Source organism: Oncorhynchus tshawytscha, linkage group LG08, assembly GCF_018296145.1.
Source record: "Oncorhynchus tshawytscha isolate Ot180627B linkage group LG08, Otsh_v2.0, whole genome shotgun sequence".
Taxonomy (NCBI): Eukaryota; Metazoa; Chordata; class Actinopteri; order Salmoniformes; family Salmonidae; genus Oncorhynchus; species Oncorhynchus tshawytscha.
This window is the reverse complement of record NC_056436.1, coordinates 29,024,630-29,048,450: the sequence shown is the minus strand read 5'-3', so window position 1 is coordinate 29,048,450 and position 23,821 is coordinate 29,024,630. Positions and strand designations below refer to the sequence as shown.

Genomic DNA, 23,821 nt, shown 5'->3' with positions numbered 1-23,821 from the left:
CTCTCCAGCGCTGCCGGAGCCTTCCTCCTCCTGCCAGCCTGCATGGAGCAGCCAGAGCTGTCAGTCTGCATGGAGCAGCCAGAGCTGTCAGTCTGCAAGGAGCTGCCAGTTTGCACGGAGCTGCCAGTCTGCACAGAGCTGCCAGTCTGTAAGGAGCTGTCAGTCTGCACGGAGCTGCCAGTCTGCACGGAGCTGCCAGTCTGTAAGGAGCTGCCAGTCTGCACGGAGCTGCCAGTCTGCACGGAGCTGCCAGTCTGCACGGAGCTGCCAGTCTGTAAGGAGCTGCCAGTCTGCACGGAGCCGCCAGAGCTGTCAGCCTACATGGAGCAGCCAGAGCCGCCAGTCAGCGTGGAGCAGCCAGATCTTTCAGTCTGCCAGGATCCGCCAGTCAGCCAGACTCTTCCAGATCCGCCAGTCGGCCAGAGTCTTCCAGATCCGCCAGTCGGCCAGACTCTTCCAGATCCGCCAGTCGGCCAGACTCTTCCAGATCCGCCAGTCGGCCAGACTCTTCCAGATCCGCCAGTCGGCCAGACTCTTCCAGATCCGCCAGTCGGCCAGACTCTTCCAGATCCGCCAGTCGGCCAGACTCTTCCAGATCCGCCAGTCGGCCGGGATCTGCCAGATCCGCCAGTCGGCCGGGATCTGCCAGAACCGCCAGTCGGCCGGGATCTGCCAGAACCGCCAGTCGGCCGGGATCTGCCAGAACCGCCAGTCGGCCGGGATCTGCCAGAACCGCCAGTCGGCTATAGATCTGCCAGAACCGCCAGTCGGCCGGGATCTGCCAGAACCGCCAGTCGGCCGGGATCTGCCAGAACCGCCAGTCGGCCGGGATCTGCCAGAACCGCCAGTCGGCCGGGATCTGCCAGAACCGCCAGTCGGCCGGGATCTGCCAGAACCGCCAGTCGGCCGGGATCTGCCAGAACCGCCAGTCGGCCGGGATCTGCCAGAACCGCCAGTCGGCCGGGATCTGCCAGAACCGCCAGTCGGCCGGGATCTGCCGGTCGGCCAGGGTCGGCCAGGGTCGGCCAGGGTCGGCCGGGCCGGCTAATCCGCTCTTCCACCCCATCCCGGGGCTTATTATTTGTATTAAACACTACTCATTTAACTATTCAATTATCTCTCGTTTATGAGGAATGCCGGCCGGGGTCTATCCGCTTCTTTCGGCCGGGGCCGGCCGGGATCTTGATTATTTTATGCCGGGTCGGCCGGGATCCGCCGGTCGGCCGGGGTCGGCCAGGATCCGCCAGTCGGCCAGGATCCGCCAGATCCGCCAGTCGGCCAGGATCCGCCAGATCCGCCAGTCGGCCAGGATCTGCTGAAACCACCAGCCAGCCAGGATCTGGTAGATCTACCTACCTGCCCGAGCTTCCCCTCACTCCCGAGCTTCCCCTCACTCCCGAGCTTCCCCTCAGTCCCGAGCTGTCCTTCAGTCCCGATCTGCTCCTCAGTCCAGTGGATTTCTGGGTGAGGACTACTAGGCCATGGTCGGCGGCGAGGGTGGACTATCCAGGGACGCGAGGAGAGGGGACTAAGACATTGACTGAGTGGGTTCCACGTCCCGCGCCGGAGCCGCCACCATGGACAGACGCCCACCCGGACCCTCCCTATTGTTTTGAGGTGCGTTCGGGAGTCCGCACCATAGGGGGGTTCTGTCACGCCCTGGTCTAAGTATTTTGTGTTTTTCTTCATGTATTGGGTCAGGCCAGGGTGTGGCATGGGGTTTTTGTATTGTGGTGTGTTTTGTCTTGGGGTTTTGGTGTGTATGTATTGGGATTGTAGCTAGTGGGGTTATCTAGCAAAGTCTATGGCTGTCTGGAGTGGTTCTCAATCAGAGGCAGGTGTTTATCGTTGTCTCTGATTGGGAACCATATTTAGGCAGCCATATTCTTTGAGTTTGTCGTGGGTGATTGTCCTTAGTGTCGTTGTTCCTATCTCTTTGTTTATTTACACAAGTATAGGCTGTTTCGGTTTTCGTTACGTTCTTTGTTTTGTAGTGTTTTGTGTTTATTCATGTTTCACGTTGTTCATTAAACATGGATCGCAATCTACACGCTGCAGTTTGGTCCGACTCTCCTTCACACCTAGAAAACCGTAACACTGACCTCCTTCTCCTCATCAACCTCAACACACTCACCCTTCAGCTACACTTACTGACCTCCTCCTTATCACCCTCAGCACACTCACCCCTCTGTTACACTCACTGACCTCCTCCTTATCACCCTCAGCACACTCACCCCTCTGTTATACTCACTGACCTCCTTCTCATTAACCTCAACACACTCACCCCTCTGCTACACTCACTGACCTCCTTCTCCACATCAACCTCAACACACTCACCCTTCAGCTACACTTACTGACCTCCTCCTTATCACCCTCAGCACACTCACCCCTCTGTTACACTCACTGACCTCCTCCTTATCACCCTCAGCACACTCACCCCTCTGTTATACTCACTGACCTCCTTCTCATTAACCTCAACACACTCACCCCTCTGCTACACTCACTGACCTCCTTCTCCACATCAACCTCAACACACTCACCCTTCAGCTACACTTACTGACCTCCTTCTCCTCATCAATCTCAGCAGCCAGCAGAGCAGACTTTGTGAACTGAGTCAATCTAATTGAATTCTGCTACATTGACTCAGATCAGAGTTGGTGGCATAGGAGGAGGTGAAAGGGGTGTGACTGTAGCAGAGGTGAACTGCAGATAAATTCTGGTAGCCACTGTGATGTGATGTCATCCACCCTGAGACTTGAAGTAGTGTCTCCTCCAGTCTATCATGAACCAATCTATATTTTAATGCTGTAAGCATCTTGGCTGCTGGATGATGCCCTCTAATTTTGCACTGATTTGCTTCATTTTGCTACACTTATTGTCTTCCTTCTCTAGTGGTTGGTATGCTAGCTACAAGTGTATCTGATTAGGATTTCTGGCCCAGTCAGCCATGCAAGGATGGAATTCATACATTACATAGCTACTTTGCAGCCCATGTAAAAGTTAACCTTCATTGTGGTCACTCTCCAGGGATTTTTTTTCTTGCCTCCACTATTGGTTACAGTGGATGTGAGATTATTTATGGCATGCATGCACAATGCAGACATGATGGGACTATTATTGGCCTTGTGGGCATGTCCAATGTACTTGTACATCTGGCTTGTCATTTCCTTACGAAAACAGGATTTGCAAATCCTCACACATTGTTTACATTTTGCTGATATGTTTTCTCCATTTAAAATGATACTGTATAAATAGTAAAAGCACTCACACATCTGAGAACGTGTGTGTTAATCATTTGCTAATAACTTGAAAGAAAATACAAGGCTAACCATGTTGAAGGACAATTAACAAGGCCGACCATGTTGAAGGATACCAGATGTTACTTCTATAGCTTATCAAATCAAATCAAATCAAATTTTATTTGTCACATACACATGGTTAGCAGATGTTAATGCGAGTGTAGCGAAATGCTTGTGCTTCTAGTTCCGACAATGCAGTAATAACCAACAAGTAATCTAACTAACAATTCCAAAACTACTGTCTTATACACAGTGTAAGGGGATAAAGAATATGTACATAAGGATATATGAATGAGTGATGGTACAGAGCAGCATAGGCAAGATACAGTAGCTGATATCGAGTACAGTATATACATATGAGATGAGTATGTAAACAAAGTGGCATAGTTAAAGTGGCTAGTGATACATGTATTACATAAGGATGCAGTCGATGATATAGAGTACAGTATATACGTATGCATATGAGATGAATAATGTAGGGTATGTAAACATTATATAAGGTAGCATTGTTTAAAGTGGCTAGTGATATATTTACATCATTTCCCATCAATTCCCATTATTAAAGTGGCTGGAGTTGAGTCAGTGTCAGTGTCAGTGTCAGTGTGTTGGCAGCAGCCACTCAATGTTAGTGGTGGCTGTTTAACAGTCTGATGGCCTTGAGATAGAAGCTGTTTTTTCAGTCTCTCGGTCCCAGCTTTGATGCACCTGTACTGACCTCGCCTTCTGGATGATAGCGGGGTGAACAGGCAGTGGCTCGTGTGGTTGATGTCCTTGATGATCTTTATGGCCTTCCTGTAACATCGGGTGGTGTAGGTGTCCTGGAGGGCAGGTAGTTTGCCCCCGGTGATGCGTTGTGCAGACCTCACTACCCTCTGGAGAGCCTTACGGTTGAGGGCGGAGCAGTTGCCGTACCAGGCGGTGATACAGCCCGCCAGGATGCTCTCGATTGTGCATCTGTAGAAGTTTGTGAGTGCTTTTGGTGACAAGCCGAATTTCTTCAGCCTCCTGAGGTTGAAGAGGCGCTGCTGCGCCTTCTTCACGATGCTGTCTGTGTGAGTGGACCAATTCAGTTTGTCTGTGATGTGTATGCCGAGGAACTTAAAACTTGCTACCCTCTCCACTACTGTTCCATCGATGTGGATAGGGGGTGTTCCCTCTGCTGTTTCCTGAAGTCCACAATCATCTCCTTAGTTTTGTTGACGTTGAGTGTGAGGTTATTTTCCTGACACCACACTCCGAGGGCCCTCACCTCCTCCCTGTAGGCCGTCTCGTCGTTGTTGGTAATCAAGCCTACCACTGTTGTGTCGTCCGCAAACTTGATGATTGAGTTGGAGGCGTGCGTGGCCACGCAGTCGTGGGTGAACAGGGAGTACAGGAGAGGGCTCAGAACGCACCCTTGTGGGGCCCCAGTGTTGAGGATCAGCGGGGAGGAGATGTTGTTGCCTACCCTCACCACCTGGGGGCGGCCCGTCAGGAAGTCCAGTACCCAGTTGCACAGGGCGGGGTCGAGACCCAGGGTCTCGAGCTTGATGACGAGCTTGGAGGGTACTATGGTGTTGAATGCCGAGCTGTAGTCGATGAACAGCATTCTCACATAGGTATTCCTCTTGTCCAGATGGGTTAGGGCAGTGTGCAGTGTGGTTGAGATTGCATCGTCTGTGGACCTATTTGGGCGGTAAGCAAATTGGAGTGGGTCTAGGGTGTCAGGTAGGGTGGAGGTGATATGGTCCTTGACTAGTCTCTCAAAGCACTTCATGATGACGGATGTGAGTGCTACGGGGCGGTAGTCGTTTAGCTCAGTTACCTTAGCTTTCTTGGGAACAGGAACAGTGGTGGCCCTCTTGAAGCATGTGGGAACAGCAGACTGGTATAGGTATTGATTGAATATGTCCGTAAACACACCGGCCAGCTGGTCTGCGCATGCTCTGAGGGCGCGGCTGGGGATGCCGTCTGGGCCTGCAGCCTTGCGAGGGTTAACACGTTTAAATATCTTACTCACCTCGGCTGCAGTGAAGGAGAGACCGCATGTTTTCATTGCAGGCCGTGTCAGTGGCACTGTATTGTCCTCAAAGCGGGCAAAAAAGTTATTTAGTCTGCCTGGGAGCAAGACATCCTGGTCCGTGACTGGGCTGGATTTCTTCCTGTAGTCCGTGATTGACTGTAGACATGCCCTGCCACATGCCTCTTGTGTCTGAGCCGTTGAATTGAGATTCTACTTTGTCTCTGTACTGACGCTTAGCTTGTTTAGTAGCCTTGCGGAGGGAATAGCTGCACTGTTTGTATTCAGTCATCTTACCAGACACCTTGCCCTGATTAAAAGCAGTGGTTCGCGCTTTCAGTTTCACACGAATGCTGCCATCAATCCACGGTTTCTGGTTAGGGAATGTTTTAATCGTTGCTATGAGAACGACATCTTCAACGCACGTTGTAATGAACTCGCACACCGAATCAGCGTATTCGTCAATGTTGTTATCTGACGCAATACGAAACATCTCCCAGTCCACGTGATGGAAGCAGTCTTGGAGTGTGGAGTCAGCTTGGTCGGACCAGCGTTGGACAGACCTCAGCGTGGGAGCCTCTTGTTTTAGTTTCTGTCTGTAGGCAGGGATCAACAAAATGGAGTCGTGGTCAGCTTTTCCGAAAGGGGGCGGGGCAGGGCCTTATATGCGTCGCGGAAGTTAGAGTAACAATGATCCAAGGTCTTTCCACCCCTGGTTGCGCAATCGATATGCTGATAAAATTTAGGGAGTCTTGTTTTCAGATTAGCCTTGTTAAAATCCCCAGCTACAATGAATGCAGCCTCCGGATAAATCGTTTCCAGTTTGCAGAGAGTTAAATAAAGTTCGTTCAGAGCCATCGATGTGTCTGCTTGGGGGGGATATATACGGCTGTGATTATAATCGAAGAGAATTCTCTTGGTAGATAATGCGGTCTACATTTGATTGTGAGGAGTTCTAAATCAGGTGAACAGAAGGATTTGAGTTCCTGTATGTTTCTTTCATCACACCATGTCACGTTAGTCATAAGGCATACGCCCCCGCCCCTCTTCTTACCAGAAAGATGTTTGTTTCTGTCGGCACGATGCGTGGAGAAACCCGTTGGCTGCACACTCTGTACACTTCTCTGATTCAGAGGGGTTGGGTAAAATGCGGAAGACACATTTCAGTTGAATACATTCAGTTGGAGAACCGACTAGGTTAACCATTTCCCTTTCCCTTTACATGCCGTCAGAAAATGTATTTGTGCAAGCCCAACCCTTGTAATGAAGGTAGGCCTTAAAACCTCTACAGGACCCGCGGGACGGTTGAGCTAATGTAGGCTGATGTGATTAGCATGAGGTTGTAGGTAACAAGAATTTTTCCCAGGACATAGACATATCTAATATTGGCAGAAAGCTTAAATTCTTGTTAATCTAACTGTGCTGTCCAATTTACAGTATCTATTACAGTGAAAGAATACCATGCTATTGTGTGAGGAGAGTGTACAGTTATGAACTTGAAAATGTAGTAATAAACCAATTAGGCACATTTGGGCAGTCTTGATACAAAATGTTGAACAGAAATGCAATGGTTCATTGGATCAATCTAAAACTTTGCACATACACTGCTGCCATCTAGTGGCCAAAATAGAAATTGCACCTGGGCTGGAATATTACATTATGGCCGTTCTCCTTCATTTCAAAGATGATGATACAAAGAAAGAAAAAAAGAAAAAACATGTTTTTTTTTCTTTGAATGATCTTTTACCAGATCTAATGTGTTATATTCTCCTACATTAATTTAACATTTTCACAAACTTCAAAGTGTTTCCTTTCAAATGGTATCAAGAATCTGCATATCCTTGCTTCAGGCTCTGAGCTGCAGGCAGTTAGATTTGGGTATGTCATTTTAGGCAAAAGTTTGAAAAAAATGGGGCGGATCCTTAGGATGACATGCTCAGGAGAGAGACATTATTAGCACATATCACTATCAAGAGGGTGTGCAGAAAGGAATATTTTAGGGTTCATTTGATTTAATTAAAAAAAAAACATGTTGCTTGAAATAAAGTTGATATTTGTTTGCTTCACGTAATGTATCATCCTGGTGTCATTCATATACAGTTCAACATTATCACCACAAGGTGTCAGCGCTAGCATTTGTTTTACTACAAACCGCTAGCTTGGTCTCGTAACGTGAGGTCAATAAGACATGCCTAGCACAAGCTAGCGGTCCATGAAAACAACAGTATATTTCTTAATTGAAACTAGCTAAGTGGGCAATATACCTGGGTAAAATATAGTTGCGTTTTGGAGGAAGCAGACGAAGAGCTAGGAGACAGATTATAGTGAAGGGGAGAGAGTTCGATAGCGGGGTAATTAGTGCTGCTAGCCAACTTTGATGTAAACAATGCGGCCGTTAAACATTGGACTCGAATGCTAGCTACGTTGGCTGTCGTTTGAGAAATGTATCTAACTGGCTATCAATGTAAACTAATCTTTTTCTACCTCACATTACGCTAGCTCGACTGTGGTTATTTGATGTGCTAGCCAAATGTAACACCACCAGAGCAAACGGGAAATAAACGTCTGATTATGTTCTGGTAGCAACAAGTCAATGTGTGTGTGTGTATTATTTTGAACCTGGTTGTGTGTGCCTATAGAACGTGTTATTGTTTTGACAGTTGAACAGGTTTATAAACACCAGCTAAGGTTACCTAGCAACAATAAAATGGTGCAATGAACGCTATGTAGCTAGCTAGCGCCAAAATGAAATGTAACGTAATGTAGATAGTCAGACAATTAGCCCAGAAACAATATGGAAACATGCTATGTAGACTTACGTTGTCTTTTTTATCGTCATAATTTGAGCCAATTATCAGTCAGGAAAGGAGCCCGTATTAACTTTGTTATTCTTAGCCTTATATGCCCTGTAGTCTGGCATCGCTTTAACAGTTTTGGTATAGCTCATATGAGTTTATGGCATCTGAACCGCAGTTTATTTTTGTTAGTCAATGGATAGTTGGGTGTATGCCAGCAATTGGAGGTTCAGTATTGTTTACTAGATTATTTCCAGTGAATGTTGATTTAAGCCCCGTGGAGTTCCATATATAGAGATACTGATATGGAATCTCTCCCTGCCACCATACCAGTGACTTCATACCACTATATATGTTCATGTCATTCATGACCTAAAAAAAATCATGTTACGTCTCAATACATTTTAGTGGTAGAGATTTCTGCAATGTAAAATATCCTATCATGCAGTCCCAAGGGAAGCATGCTGGGTATCGTTTTACACCAAAAGCGACATTGCTGACATTGGATTGTATTAATAATTCGACAAACAACTTTAGCAAAGTTGAAGGACATGGATATTATGTCTCAGAACCAATAACTCAAACTTTTATTGACCCTTTATTTATACAGAGAATCCCATTTGAGACCAGGATATCTTTTTCAATCGTGCCCTGTGTTATAACAAACAACAATCGCATTAACATCTGCTAATCATGTGTATGTGACAAATAAAATTTGATTTGATTTGATTTGATTTGAAACCGCAAACAGATATTACATAAAATAACAAAAAGTTTAAATTATATAAGCCAACAGAGAAACATGATTCGATTTTCAATCACAAACAAATACTGTCAGCATACAGGCTAATACAGGTTTATTATAAAGGTATGACAGAAGTACGCCCATGATATCACTAAATGATCTGAAAATCAAGTAATATGCAGTGGTTTGGTTTTCCACTAATGTTTTCCACATTAGCGTCACATATCCACTAGGGGGCATACTCTCACTTCTTGAAAATGTACACTGCTCTTGTGTGAACCCAAACTATTTTGTGACCTGACATGTCAGCGTATGCTATTATTTGTATGAATTGGATAAATACTACAAAGTTCAATCAAAAAAACAAAACAAGTTGTTTATTTATCTGTAAAACGTGGCACATGGCCTCCAGATAGACAGATATAATCATAGTGTGAAATGCGTACTTCTGCAATGATGATCTGCAGTCCCTCCTTCCCAAACGTCACAACTACGGTTTACTATAAAGTATCAGTGAAGGGACTGCGCGCACATTGAGTACGAAACTCTGGTTGTGCAAAACGGGCAGGAGCGCGAGGGAGACCGGCACTGACTTAACACCAGCAACAGTTGATGAAAAATAAAAAGCAATGGGGAAAGTGAATTTTGTCATGATGAACTAATGAAGAGAGAAAACGGAACACGTCAAGGTTGTGACAGAACATATGAAGAACAAAGACAACAGGTTGAATGAAAAGGGGTCTCAGATAAGATACAATTTCAAGAATGATCTGGACTATTCTTGGAATGCACAGCCGGTTAGCACCCAGATGACACTAGCCCTATCTTGACAAGATGGGATTCCTCGGGGGAAAGACCTCGTTGACCACTTGAATGCAAAGAGATAGAGGGTAACATTTCTCCTGGAATTTAGTCCAAATTATTTGGTGTATTTTTCTCTTTCCACTTTACCATATGTTTAAAAACATATTTCATCATATTATTAGCTAAGCGAGGGCAGATAGAAATATGCATTTGGGCAAAGCACTTCTGTTTTTCCTCCTGTTGAACTGTGTGACAATGACTTTGTCACTATCCACTTGCACCACTGTGGACATAGACCACATAAAGAAAAAGAGAGTAGAGGCAATCCGAGGACAGATTCTTAGTAAACTTCGAATGACCAGCCCGCCGCAAACAGTGGGTCCGAATCAGGTACCGTTTCAGGTGCTGGCGCTCTATAACAGTACGAAGGAGCTGATCGAGGAGTTGGGGAGAGACAGACAGCAAAGTTGTGGACAGGATAACACGGAGACTGAATATTACGCCAAAGAGATTTACAAGTTCAATATGATTAATGGACCACCAGAAAACAGTAAGTAATGTTCATGTATCTATTTACGCGTTTTACTCATGAAGGCCATTTTTCTATCATGATCATACCAAACAGCTGATCGTGTTGCCACCGTGGCTTCTATTATGTTAGGTAACCTACTGATCAAAAGCCTGATTATTAAATGTAAATAGCCCATTGCTCCATGGTGAAAGGCTATGCAGTCCAGGTCTGATGATGCGTCATTTCTTAAACCTGAATGCCACAGCTGGTGAGCAGCGCATGCATGTAATATCAATTGATAGTGGTTTGCCATGAAAATGAGTAAAAATAATCGAGGAGCATAATTCTCCAATAAAGACACAAGACAGCAACTTTATGATTTCCCGAAGAAGCCAATTTAGCCAAATTTGTTTTACTCCGCTTTAAAATATAATTCTTCTGACGCCCCTCCAGAGTACAGAGATGTCTGTGTGTAATGCAATTTGTCTGTGTTTTATTTATATAATTTGTCATTGTCTCCCTTCAACTGGCCATATGTTAATTCCAGCGGAATTAAATTATAAAAGCATCCGTAGATCTGCAGCATATGCGAAATACTGCAAACACGTAGAGGAAATGTTAACAAATTCTACTAAAGAACGCAAGAACACCTTCGCTTGGCGTGCGTTCCATCCGCCTGAAATGAATTGGCGAACACAACTTAAACGCACACTCGCGTCTCTGAGCAGTGGAAAGACCGCGGGCATTGGAGAGGGCAAAGCAAACAGTCTAATTGGCGTAAGCGCCATTCCTCCCTCATTCCTCACTCAAAAGCCATGGGAACTCCCAATAGCGCACACGACCGTCTGAGATGCCATTGGAACAATTTTTTTCTAGGACTCCATCGATTTGAGCATCCCTCCAACCACTGTTCCAATTACCCTTTCTTTCCCAAGTCCAAATATGCATTTATCCAAAACCTTTTTTATCAATTGTTTGATTATGTATTGTGTACACTACAGCAAAAAAAGAGAAGATATTGGTTCTATTGAAAAGTTAAAACCCAGCTAATTCAGCTGCAAATTGGCTTGTGCACTAGAGCATAATTGCTAATCCTAGTTGGCATTACCTGTATAAACCACCCACAACTGATTTTTCCAGTCTAATCAGAGTGAGACGTTTATTGGAAGCTTGCCTCTCTATTGCAGTGAGTTTTCTCAGGGAGGGAATTGTTTACTAAGTGGAAGACTTGGAAGCAGGCCTATTCACTGTTCAGGGGCTGAATCATTGCATCATGTTACTACTTTAAGATCAACATGGCAGGTGTTTCATGCTATTCAAAGACCGAGCTGTGCTTCCTCTGGCAACAGCTCAGTCCCGTGTCAAATCTGTTTCCTGGGTCCCATTTGTGCATCTGACTCTCAAAATAATAACTACTACAACCACCTTGGTTTAGCGGGGTAGGGACAGGTGCTCTTGTCAGTGTTCCAAACAAGACATTATTTGTCTTTTTATCTAAACAAGCAAACACCTTCAGATCAAATTCATAGAAAGCAATTCACCGTGTTAGTCAGATTTGATGAAATATAACAGAATAGATGACCTGGAATGACATTCACTCTCACGGGATGGATTGTCAAAAAAAAATAACTGAAAGCCACACCTCCAATAAGCCATGACTTAGAGGTGTATGTCACAGTGCTTCTATGTCTATATACACCATACCACTGCCTATTTAATTTGTTCATTTAGCAAACAAGACAGCTCATAATCCCGTGACTTTATCACAGTCAACACACCTTTATTTAGTCTTCAATTAGCTTTAAAAATGCAACATTTTCTCTCAGCCTCAGGGCAAAATGTGTAGAATAGCATGGAATGAGCTATACAACGACACATTGTCCTCTCTGCCCCATAGCAAAATGTGTATAATTGTAGGAAATTTGATTTTAAAAAGCAACATTTTCTCTCGGCCTCATTACAAAATGTGTAGAGAATAGCATGAGATTAGCTATAAAGCTGCACATTTTTCTCTGTGCCCCATGGCAAAACGTGTACAAAGTTGGCTGGTTTTTGGTGCCCACCCAAATTTATGCAGTCCCACCCACCAACTAATTTTTGGCTACGCCACTGCCTTAGTCAGAGTCCGCAAAACAAACAGAGGTCTGATGTGTGAGCTATGGGCTGCACCAGTCATGGTCAGGAGCCCTGGTCACATCACCCTGTCAGTCACGATCAAAGTAAATAAACAGGGCCTATAGGCTACAGTTGTCACTCATTGTCTATGGGACTAGACTCATTCTTTTTCATACACTTACGTAAAAGTACAATGCACTTTCTTTGTCCCTGTTTTTTGTTTGTTTAATTGTTTTACTTGTTAATGTCCAGATACACCCTCCAGAGTAGACTGTAAGGGAGGGAGAGTGTTTATCCTCTCATTAACAAGGCCTGCAGTTTGGACAAATAACCACTTTTCTCTTCCCTCCACTTTCCATTATGTCATTTTCATAAGAAGTATCAGTGAGTGTAATGTCTGTCACCAAAAATCGAATGTTATTGGTCTCGTACACATATTTTTCAGACGCTATAGTTGGTGTAGCGAAATGCTTATGTTCCTAGCTCCAGCAGTGCAGTTAAACCTAACAAAACAATACACAAATATATGCAAAGTCACTTCACCCCCACCCACATGTACAAATTACCTCAACTAACCTGTACCCCCGCACACTGACTCGGTACTGGTACCACCTGTATATAGCCTCGTTATTGTGTTACTTTTTATTATTACTTTTTGTTTTGGTCTTGGTAAATATTTTCTTAACTCTTCTTGAACTGCAAAGTTGGTTAAGGGCTTGTACGTAAGCATTTAACAGTAAAGTCTACACTTGTTGTATTCGGCGCATGTGACAAAAAGTTTGATTTGATTTGAAATCCCCAAAATAAAAAGGGATTTAACAAATATTAGAACGCACAACCACGGTAATACAGTATGGCAATTTTTAAATCCGTTTCCATAATCTAATGGGTTATACATACACTCTCTTTGGAAAGTGGGAATGTCTTGGATTATTGTCAGTGGTGCTTTTTCACTCTTTTTATTATTCAGTTACAGGGCTGTGTAAGATGAAGCAGAGACTTTTCCTCCCAGACTCATATGCTTTAATAGCTAGAATAATTTGCCAAAATACTCATTGTACCACTAGTTAGGTATCTCTGAATATAAACAGTGTATATAAACAGTAAAGCTGTGGATATGACAAGTGCAGATGGGAGCCATTTGGCAAACACTGGTAGAGGAGCCAAACTAATGACACAAGGGCCAAGCATCTCCATAACCCACAACAGGTTTAGGGATTGAACTCCAGTTGTACTCACTCCTCCACATATATTAGTACTCATTCACTGTCTTTATGTTTGCTGTAACATAGTAAGACTGTCCAAAGGCAACCATTGAACCATCTAAGAAAACCACCTGTTGGCTCTCATAGCTGAAAATTAGGCAGAGACAGGTTTCTTTAAAAGAAAAGCTTGTAGTGAGTGGTCAGTCTGGCATATGGCAATCATTGATTCATCGTCGGGAGGATAGAAGGATGTGGACCGGAGCTGAGGACAGCAGTGCTTCTGATATACGGAATAGTAGAAAAGTGATGTCATCCCAGGCAAACAGACAGAGTTCTCTGGTCCATTCCGAAAGACGCCGCCCCCTCCCCCCCAGCCATTTTTCCCTCTTCATCCTTGATCAAGTGGAAAAAAAAGCTGTCTTACTTCAGCAGAGAACTCCATCACATTATCTCATCTAACGCAGTCAGCCACAGGCTCCATGTGTAGAGACTTACTCAGGACAGGAGGGCCTGGTCCACACTAAAGCATTGCGTTTAACAATTTTGTAGTCTTAACATTCTGTATACTCCCCTTGTCCTAAGGGTAAAAATGACTCACCTTCACTAAAGCAGCTTAATTGAATTTTAAACCCCAAATATATTTTTTCATGAAGAAACAACCACACACATCAAAATTTGTTTTCCCTCTTCACAACACAGAAAGATGGGGCGGCAGGTAGCCTAGTGGTTAGAGCATTGGACTAGTAACCGAAAGGTTGCAAGATCAAATCTCTGAGCTGACAAGGTGAAAATCTGTCTTTCTGCCCCTGAACAAGGCACTTAACCCGTCATTGAAAATAAGAATTTGTTCTTAACTGACTTGCCTAGTTAAATACAGGTTAAAAATACTGCATTTAATCAGTGGACAACACTCATTTTTATTACATCACACCTGTCATAATTGTTTTCTTTACTAGAGGTTTATTATTATTGCTAAAGGTACTGCATAGGTGTGAAAAAAAAAGAAGAAGCAAGAGATAGCACTCGTATAGCCTAAGAAAGTAGCAGAAATGTGCAGAAAGTAGTTTTGAATGCATTTTATTGAAGGGAAACAATCTTGAACTTTTTTGGCAACAATGATATTATTATATACTGTACAATGAGGAATTCAACAACAACAACATACTAGTCTTCTCCCATTTTTTAAAACCACTGCCCCACCCACAAGGTGTATAAGCAACAACAATAATAATAAAATAATAGATACAAAAACGTGAAGAACTTAAATCAGTCAACTCTAATTAGCACATGTAGGACAGTATGCAAGTGTGTGTGCATGGATTTTGCAGATTTATTTCTCACATGTGCAGCACAAAGTATTTGTTTTACAGTCCTTCTTTGGGGGGAAGAATTGGCATCTCCTCCTCTTGCCTGCCCCAGCTGCAGCCTCAGGTGGATCAGGACAAGATTCAGCCCCCTGAACAGTTTTCACAAGCACTGCAGAGGCTGCTGTGCGGGGGAGGTGCTCCCTTTGAATGTGTGGGGTTACAAGTGCCTTTCCCAGCTGTTCCAGGAACAACACCCTCTTGTTCCGCTTATCAGGCATCCAGGTAGGGTCGATCTTGTTCCATATCACGAAGGCATTGTATAAGGACACATCAATGATGTTATGGAACATGACCAGGGACCAGTGGGCAGTCATCCTCCTGCAGCTGTAAGTCCCAATCACCTTGTCCAGGTTGTCCACGTCTCCTTTTTTTGTGGTTGTAGTCCAGGATGATGGCTGGCTTCCTGTCCTCACGATCACTGATCTCAGCCGTTTTGTGCAGTGTGCTCAGGAGAACCACATTCTTGTTCCTCTTTGGGAGGTAAGAAACTAGAGTGGTAGTGGGGTGAAGGCAAACGTTTGATGAGAAGGCCTCTCTACCCCTTGTTGCGAGGAGTGCAGGGGGGAGCTCATGCTTGTTCTTTCTAACTATGCCAACCATGGTGATCTTCCTCTTCAGGAGCTGCTGGCTAAGTTCAATCAGTAGCACACAATCTCAATTACTCATATTGTGTGTGTGTTGTGTAAATGATTTTAACTGCCGGGTCACAAATGACCCTAAGACAATCTTTGTACCCTGGTGGTGTACAGCTTTCATGGAAATATGAACAAAGGCGATGTTTCACTTTTTCAAATGTTGGGGTCACTCTAGGAAAAGTCATCACATTTCAAGTTGAAAAAATAGAATTGAAGGGGTTTTCTCTGCTGTTAAACATAGTAGCTGGTCATTTTTGACCCTTAAGACAACACAAGGGTCAAATGATAGTACCACACACAGGTGATCAAATCTTTGACATAACAGTATGTTTCTATGAGCATGATCAGTACTTCAGTTGCAAGAATTTAGAATTTACTGCTCAAGTTATTACATTTAGTCATCTGGAGTTAGCTGTATTCTTTTATTGACAGATTAGAAAGCATGATTGGTTACTTATTATTTTAAGATGGAAACGTTAGTTGATAAACATGAATATTTATGGCCTTCTGGATAAGCCTTAAGATTAGTTTGATAGGCCATTTAAATACATTATAATACCAGTTTTTGCAGCGCCGTTGACATTTTTCACTGGTAAACAAGGTCCAGACTCCTCAGCAGCTGACCAGCACCTGCTTTCTATGCTTCCCATTTCCTTTGTTTACCTTCACATAGCTTTGGAGAGACTGACATCATGGCACTGGGAATAGGCTGATTGCTGGGAGCTTCTATGTGATGTCACCTGCCAGGGTAGGGAGGAGCTAGTGTGGTGGGGCATCCCAGACACAGGAAGCAGAGGGTTTGAGGATGGAGGAGGGCGCAGGGGGAGCAGTGTCTGTCTGGGGTGGAAGCTTTATGAGAAGCTTTAGAGCAGAGATATTTGAAGTCTGTCCCTAGGCCTTCCTATGTGGAGGGTTTCACTACTGTTGCAGCCCTTACCTAATACTCTTCTATTGACCATGTTATTGACCTAGAACCCTCAAACTCAACTCTGGGCCTCTAAGCCAGTTCCACTGCATTTCTTCATTGTTCCCCCCAATCAGGGACCGATTTAAACCTGGGACACCAGGTGTGTGCAATTCATTATCAGGTAGAACAGAAAAACAGCAGGCTCCGGACTTTGTAGGGTAAGAGTTGAGTACCCCTGACCTAGAACATAAATATATCTGGTCAACTGCTGAACATTTTGACTACATCACACTTCTGTCAAAGTGTTAGTGGATGGTTTCCAACTGGTCCTCAGAAGTCAGCTTTCTCAGCTCCACAGTCCAGACTCTATGAAAGTCATTGACGACATACTGCCAAAGAAAAGAGAGAGGTTACAAAAAGCAGGACCTCCGTTTCAGTCCCCTGGGAAAAGTGAGAGAGGTGTTTGTACCACTTCATGTTAAGTGCCATGAAAACCATGTATTTACATAGTAGTTACATAAGCAGGTGGTTAGTGTAATTACAGTGTAGATATACAATTCTAAATAGTACTTTGTGTGTAGTATGTAACTGTGATACCTGTTTGTGGTTTGTCATTACACAACAACAACAAAAAAGTTACTATTTTCACAATGAATCTCGAAAGAACAGTGAACCACCTTGAGAAATGGGGAGGGCTACAATGTAATAAAAGTTTGTCGCATTGACAAATAATCTATTTTGAGGGCCCAGAGAAGCTCTTTGGGACATGTTTTGGTTATTCCAGATAAAGTTCAGGTCCAGATTCTGCTGATATCAGCATCCTCACGCTGCTGGCCTTAGAACCAGATCTGATAATAGAGAGGAGAGAGACTGTCAATGATCCTGCTGTGTATTTCACTCTAATTATACTAGCTATCCCCTGCACTCACAGCCATGGAACAAATTACCTTCAGACCCTTGGCAAAAATAAGCCTTAATGCGAAATCCACCTAAAACCATTGCAATGGGAAAAATGAGGTCATCCAAAAGGAAACTAAAGACTTGATTAGAATTTCAAATCTCCTCTCAAAGTGGGGCTTTCCACCTTCTGTGGGGGAGGCAGAGGGACACAGGAGACGAGAGAGAAAGGGTGTGTGGGACAGGCCAAGGGAGTACGGAGCCCTTATAGATTGTGAGGAAGCACAGGACAGATATTTGGCTAGGGGTGAAGAGTCAAGACTGAAAAGGTCACTTGAAAAAAGTGTGTGTGGGGGGGGGGAACAGTCAATGGAAATATCGGATAATGGCAAAGCCGCAGTGAAATAGGATTACGGGTCATAGAAAGTTTAGGTAGACGTGTAAGCTCACAATCCATTATACACAAACATCCTTCTCCATTGTTATAAACAGATCTAGATGTCAACCAAAGGTGCAGTGTCCTTGTTAACCACCACAGCGAATCACAGGGTCTCTATTAAAGCTCAGGCTTGGGGTAATAAATTAGCGATGGCTTGGCTGTAAATTAGTGTTTCCACTTAGCTTGTAAAACGCTTGCCGTGTTCTTGTTTTGCTCAACACTGCATGCGCTCGGCCTGTTAAAATAATAAACAATTCAATGGTATCCTTGACTGGCAGTGCAACAGGAAGTATTTCAGAAGAGGGCCATCGAGAAGTGTTCTGTGGCTGTTACTGTAACTACTGTACTGTACTACTGAAGCGGAGTTCACTGTCTGCCTTACACAACCACACCACAGGTTGACAGGACTTGTTCCCCTTCCAATTCATTACTCAATTGATGGCTAAGAAAACCTTAAGGCGCTACTCTGTTATACACTCAGCCCCCCTGACAAACAGTCACCGAAGGACTGTCTTTACCCCTTACAAACAACACATTGATAGAACTTGCGTTCTGTATCTACATGCATGTGATTGCACATGTGCACTGAGCTGGTTGGTTGTTCCAGGGAATGCTTGGCTTCTGTCCTAGCTTTCTGAGCACCTGTTGAGCTCTGGATCGGGAGGGGGGAGGAGCACCCTGCCATCTTAGACCAGCCTATTCAGTTCCACCAACACATGGGACATTTGGTTTTCATTTCATGACTTCAACTTGTTGCTAACTCGCACTGCATGAAGTATAACCAGATGGCCCAAGGCTTAGTTTTATTCACTGGCAATAGTTGAAGAATGGTTAACTGTATTTTTTCTGTTGTGAACAACATTTGTTTATAGTATCAAACACTACGAAATTCAGACGATAGATAAAAGATTGACCAATCATTTTATTTCAAAACAGATTTTAGGCTGTGTACAGAGTGACGACTTTAGTCACAGTCCTGCTGTGTGTAAGCAGGGAGGATTGCATAATTATAGTGTTTTAAGGTGGCTCACCTTGTCTGTGACTAAAGTGTGTTATGCTCTGCAGATGACCTTCCCTACTGCCCCAAGGGCATCACCTCCAAGGTGTTCCGCTTCAATGTCTCGGCCATGGAGAAGAACTCCACCAACCTCTTCAGAGCCGAGTTCCGAGCCCTTCGTGTCCCCAACTCTAGCGCCAAGAGGAACGAGCAGAGGATTGAGCTCTACCAGGTGTGTGAATGTACTATTTCATTCCCACTGTGCTCAAGCATGCAGGGGGGTCGTGATCCAATTCTCCCATATGGCTCAATGCACATGGGACAGTGTTGGTCTACATGTAGTGTTGGTCTACACCTATTTATACAGGTCCCCTAATTCCCCTCTCATCTTTTTAAGTGATGATCATTATTCCATGTGCCTCAAGTCAAATGGATTCTACATAAGTCCATTTGTAAAACTTTAAGAGTGTGCTACAGCAGACTCAGAGAAACTCAAGATTACCGTTTTGATATCGCTCCTTTCACAGCTGTCAATCTCCAAGCTTTTGTCCAACCACCCTTTCTTCAAGTTCCGTTCGATGTTTTCAACAGGGGATTCAGACATCTGCACCTGGATTTGTGTGTTTAAATGATGTGTGTTTGTCCAGGGATTGTGGGGTGTATGTGGGGTGGCAGGGATGGGTCTTCGCTCAGTTCTCTCATTAATCTCCAGTGAGAGACTTGGAGCCATGATCAGCTGCCAACATTTCCTGCCAGGGAGACAAGCGTCTCCGGCCCGCATACTGCCTGAGGCGAGCTCTGCTCTAGCCAGGGTCGAGCTCAGCTCAGATTGACTGGGGGAGTAAACGGAGCGGCGCCCCCACACATAGCTGGGAGCTGATTGGCAGAGGCTGGCACTGGCTGCACTCTCTCGCTGGGTCTCCTGTTCCCACAAGAAGCCAGATTAGATGCTGACAATGTTCAGGAACCTGGTTATCCAGCCTGCTGTGGGACTAGGCGCTGAGCCCCCAACTTCACTGGCCTCTCTCTCCCTGTTCACAGAAACCTTAGGTGCTGTTTAAAGTGTGGCTCTCTACATCCTATGCCTCAGTCCCGCAATTTGAGACGTAGAGTAAAGTACACTTTCATGCTGGTATACAGCACATACTCAGAGACGCTCAGATCTGAATCAATGGCGACTCTAGCACCATATGCAGTGCCTCATCCTGACTAGACCAGTGTAAGGAAACCCAGAATGTTGAGAGCCCAATTGTTTGAAGTGCAGATGGGAGGGACAGCCAGGTTCTCATTGGCAGTAGGGCTACACACAGGCATTAACTTGCAAAATGGGGATATCAACACAGGGAGTCACTTTTTCCATGAGGAAGACGTTTGGCCCAGGGCATCCTGGAGCGTCTGGCTCAGGCAGAGCTGGCTGGGTTGCAGTCTGGTGTGTGTGTGTGTGTGTGGGAGAGAGAGTGAGCATATGCAGCTGGGTCACTTTCTTACCTCTGGCTGGCAGATCCTGCGGCCAGACGACCACATAGCCAAGCAGCGCTACATCGGGGGCAAGAACGCCCTGACCAAAGGAATGCCAGAGTGGGTCTCCTTCGATGTCACAGACACAGTCAGGGAATGGCTCATGTACCGAGGTGAGTGGACTAAAGCCCCAATGTTCCCTGTCTCATACCGTATGTTGCATATCAAAGCATGAGCAAAGGGTATTTGGAAACTCAAGTTCATTTGGACAAAGAAAAATGGCCTCAAAGTTAAATACCACTTCCTCTTCTTCCCCTCAGAGACCAACCTGGGCTTGGAGATCAGTGTGCACTGCCCCTGCCACACCTTCAACCCCAATGGTGACATCATCGAAAATGTCAACGAGGTGCTAGATGTGAAGTTCAAAGGTCAGATGACACGAGGTGCCTCATTTTGTATGAGAATCGTTTTTGGCTTTTCCACTGCTCTTCACAGCCCCTCTTTCTTTCCGTACGAGCTCTGATTAAGAAAAAGACCCTCTGAAGTCTTATCCAGTGAACATGGGCCTCAATGGTTGATAGTTATTTGGCATTTTTTTATGAGAGAAAGAGAGAGAGAGAAAATATCATGGGAATACAATTGGTCTGGTATCTCACTTAGAATTGGGGGCCCCTGGTCCTGGGAACGCTGCCCTGACTGGCTAGGCCACAAGGAATGTGCTTCCACGGCGCTCAGATGCTTGGCCCCGAATTAAGAAGGGCGTCCGTATCCACCGGCAGCGTCTCTCCTGAGTTCTCTACTGCTTTTGCTATCAGGGGAAGATTGGATGAGCAGACACTAACCCAGGGGGAGGACAGAGGGACCAGCTCTGACTGGTGGAGGAGGAGGAGGAGGAGGAGGAGGAGGAGTGGGGGATGTCTCAAGTCCAGCCTCTCACCAGTGAAGACAATGCTTTTAAAACTTTACAGAAAGTACTACGACTAAAATTTTAATTTGGTATAACTTACTCAGACACACTTATGCACAATTTTCTAATGGACTAGGACTGCACTTCAGCTTGAATTAACCAAATTGTCCAATTTGAATATGGAATGGTCTTGTTCTATGTACCATTTCATCCACTGATGACACTTCCCTCTGAGACATCTGACATCCCTGGATCATCCTCCTGTAGGTGTGGAGGGTGACTACGATGAGAGTCGCTGGGACCTGGGTAGCAGACTGAAGAAGCAGAAGGAGCAGCTCTTCCCTCACCTCATCCTCATGATGCTGCCCCCTCACAGGCTAGACGCCCAGTCCTCATCCCGCAGACGCAAGAGAGCCCTGGACACCAACTACTGCTTCTCGTAAGTAACCACCTCACTCTAGTAATTCAATCACGATTTTAGAGTGCATGTCATATATTTAGATGAAAATTTGCTGCAGGATGAGTAGACACATTTGTGTCCAATAGATGAATAGCCCCTAATTACTCCTGTAAGCAATATAGTAGGTCAAGGTGGATCTCAAATGGCAATATGTCTTCTCTCATTTCTAATTTACTTGGCAGAGGAGCATTGCGCATACGAATAAGCTGGTTAATTTGCTGTCAGTCTCTGGAAAGGCAGAGGCATTACAAGTCGAGATCTGTCCCTGTGTTAAAGTGTACGACAGTGAAATAAGGACACACCTTCCAGTGGTATTTCTGGGCTTCTCAGACTGCATGCATGTAGTGAAATATACTCAACTTGGAAATAGAGTGTTTCTCCTTCAGGTAATGTGTATAATTTCTTCATAATTATCACTCTCTCTCCCCTGCCTGCTGTAGTAACTATGAAGAGAACTGCTGTGTGCGACCCCTCTACATTGACTTCCGCCAGCATCTGGGCTGGAGGTGGATCCACGAGCCGAAGGGATACTATGCCAACTTCTGCTCCGGGCCCTGCCCTTACCTACGGAGCGCAGACACCACACACAGCTCGGTGAGACACGACACCACTAATGTACACCACTAATGAGACACGACTTGTACACCACTAATGACTCATTACCCTGTGTTACAAATATTATTATCACACAAACACCTCTATTCCCCTGTAGATGCTGAGTCTGTACAACACCCTGAACCCTGAGGCGTCTGCCTCTCCCTGCTGTGTGCCTCAGGACCTGGAGCCCCTCACCATCCTCTACTACGTGGGCCGCACCCCCAAGGTGGAGCAGCTCTCCAACATGATCGTCAAGTCCTGCAAGTGCAGCTAAGGGCCCCAGCCCAGCACACTGGGATCTGACAGGGCCTGCACGGCACTGAGGGAGTGGAGGGTGGCGTGCCGTCTGTCCCACCACCAAGAGTACCTCTGTCCACCCTCAACACTCTCCACCCTCCTCATTCCTCAGCCGAGCACACGCAGAGGGCCTGCAGAGAGAGACGCAGTCCACCACTCTACCCACAATCCCCAGGCTGTGTGTCCAAATGACTTTCAAATACCACTCCAGACCCAGCAATCTCAACGTCAACATAACTTTTTATGGGCCTTTTACAATGGCTTTTTTCTTTTCAACGTCAAGTGTTTTCCTCATTCTTTTGTCAATATTTCAGCCTTCTGAACTGCCCGTACCTTTGTGCCATATGACCACGGGCATTCAAAGCCAACCTCTGAACAGCGGAAAAGAACAGACGAAAGCTGTTCGAGCCTTGACCACTGCCTACTCAAGGACACACCGTAGTTGCAGTCAAAAAGAGAGACCCACTGAGAACCTGGATTTACAGTGCAAATGACTACATCAAAGGGGCTAAAGCAAAAGCTCTGTCAGGCTTTTGAACCATCCTTTTTAATGGAGGCATAACACAAGGCCTTGACGCACAGAACAGACTGTCTATGCTGGAAACTAGCGTGGTGCGCACCACAGCTCCCTTACATTGTTCGTCTAGGGCAGATGCTGATGGACTCAAGTTACCGGTATCTTAGGAAAAATACAACATGCTGGAAAACAACTTTTATTCAACCACGTATCTTCATGGTTATGTTTACCTCTAATATGCAACAGAATCATGTTTTTAGGGATTTTTTCCCCCGCAAATGGAGCAGACTTTTCTGTTGTACAAGACGATAAATGTCACTAAGTGAACGTGTAAATGTTTTTATTGCTATTACTCTTAAACACTTTTTTAAAATAAAAAAATAGTCTTGGAAGAACAGATGTTATTAAATGTTTGTATCTGAAAGTAATCATAATTTGTGGATATCAGTGTAAATTCAGCATTTAGGCTCAGCTCAACAATACAGCTATTCATATTGAGGTCCTAGTCCTGAAGCGTAAAAAATGTTTACTTTCATAGGTGCTAGAAACTGAAGAGATTGACAACTTTCTTTTTTTTTAAAGATACACTGCAACCATTTAGAGTACATATAGACACTGGCATGAACAACATATTGCAACCGATATTAATGGACTTGCTTTGAAATGGTCACTATTGGTCACCACAATGTTTGGTCCTTACAGTACAACAGTTGGGGAGACACAGGCAAAAGGCTATTAGTAAGTATTACCTTGCAATACATGCACAACCCACCGTTTCTACTCTAGATAAGAGCATGCTGTCATAGGTTTTGTACTTGTCAATCAACACCAATCACATTTCTGAATCTAAATTAACATTCTCCATCTGTG

The 23,821-nt window shown here is 44.8% G+C and overlaps 1 protein-coding gene across 1 annotated transcript; it reads left to right on the top strand.

Annotated features, from left to right (window-relative positions):
- The first annotated feature begins 9,380 nt into the window (after window positions 1-9,380).
- LOC112256698 (transforming growth factor beta-3 proprotein) lies at window positions 9,381-23,346 on the top strand. Its single transcript, XM_024430126.2, has 7 exons — window positions 9,381-10,192; window positions 18,784-18,947; window positions 20,217-20,346; window positions 20,494-20,601; window positions 21,348-21,519; window positions 21,981-22,134; window positions 22,253-23,346. The coding sequence occupies exons 1-7, from the start codon at window positions 9,847-9,849 to the stop codon at window positions 22,409-22,411; spliced, it is 1,233 nt and encodes a 410-aa protein (XP_024285894.1). The 5' UTR covers window positions 9,381-9,846; the 3' UTR covers window positions 22,412-23,346.
- Window positions 23,347-23,821: the final 475 nt, after the last annotated feature.

Bases quoted from the DNA above. Each gene is read 5' to 3' on its own strand.
- LOC112256698 (XM_024430126.2), top strand. From the start codon at position 9,847: ATGCATTTGGGCAAAGCACTTCTGTTTTTCCTCCTGTTGAACTGTGTG. The intron at 20,602-21,347 runs GTCAGATGACAC...ATCCTCCTGTAG, and splicing joins GCTAGATGTGAAGTTCAAAG to GTGTGGAGGGTGACTACGAT. The intron at 21,520-21,980 runs GTAAGTAACCAC...TGCCTGCTGTAG, and splicing joins GACACCAACTACTGCTTCTC to TAACTATGAAGAGAACTGCT.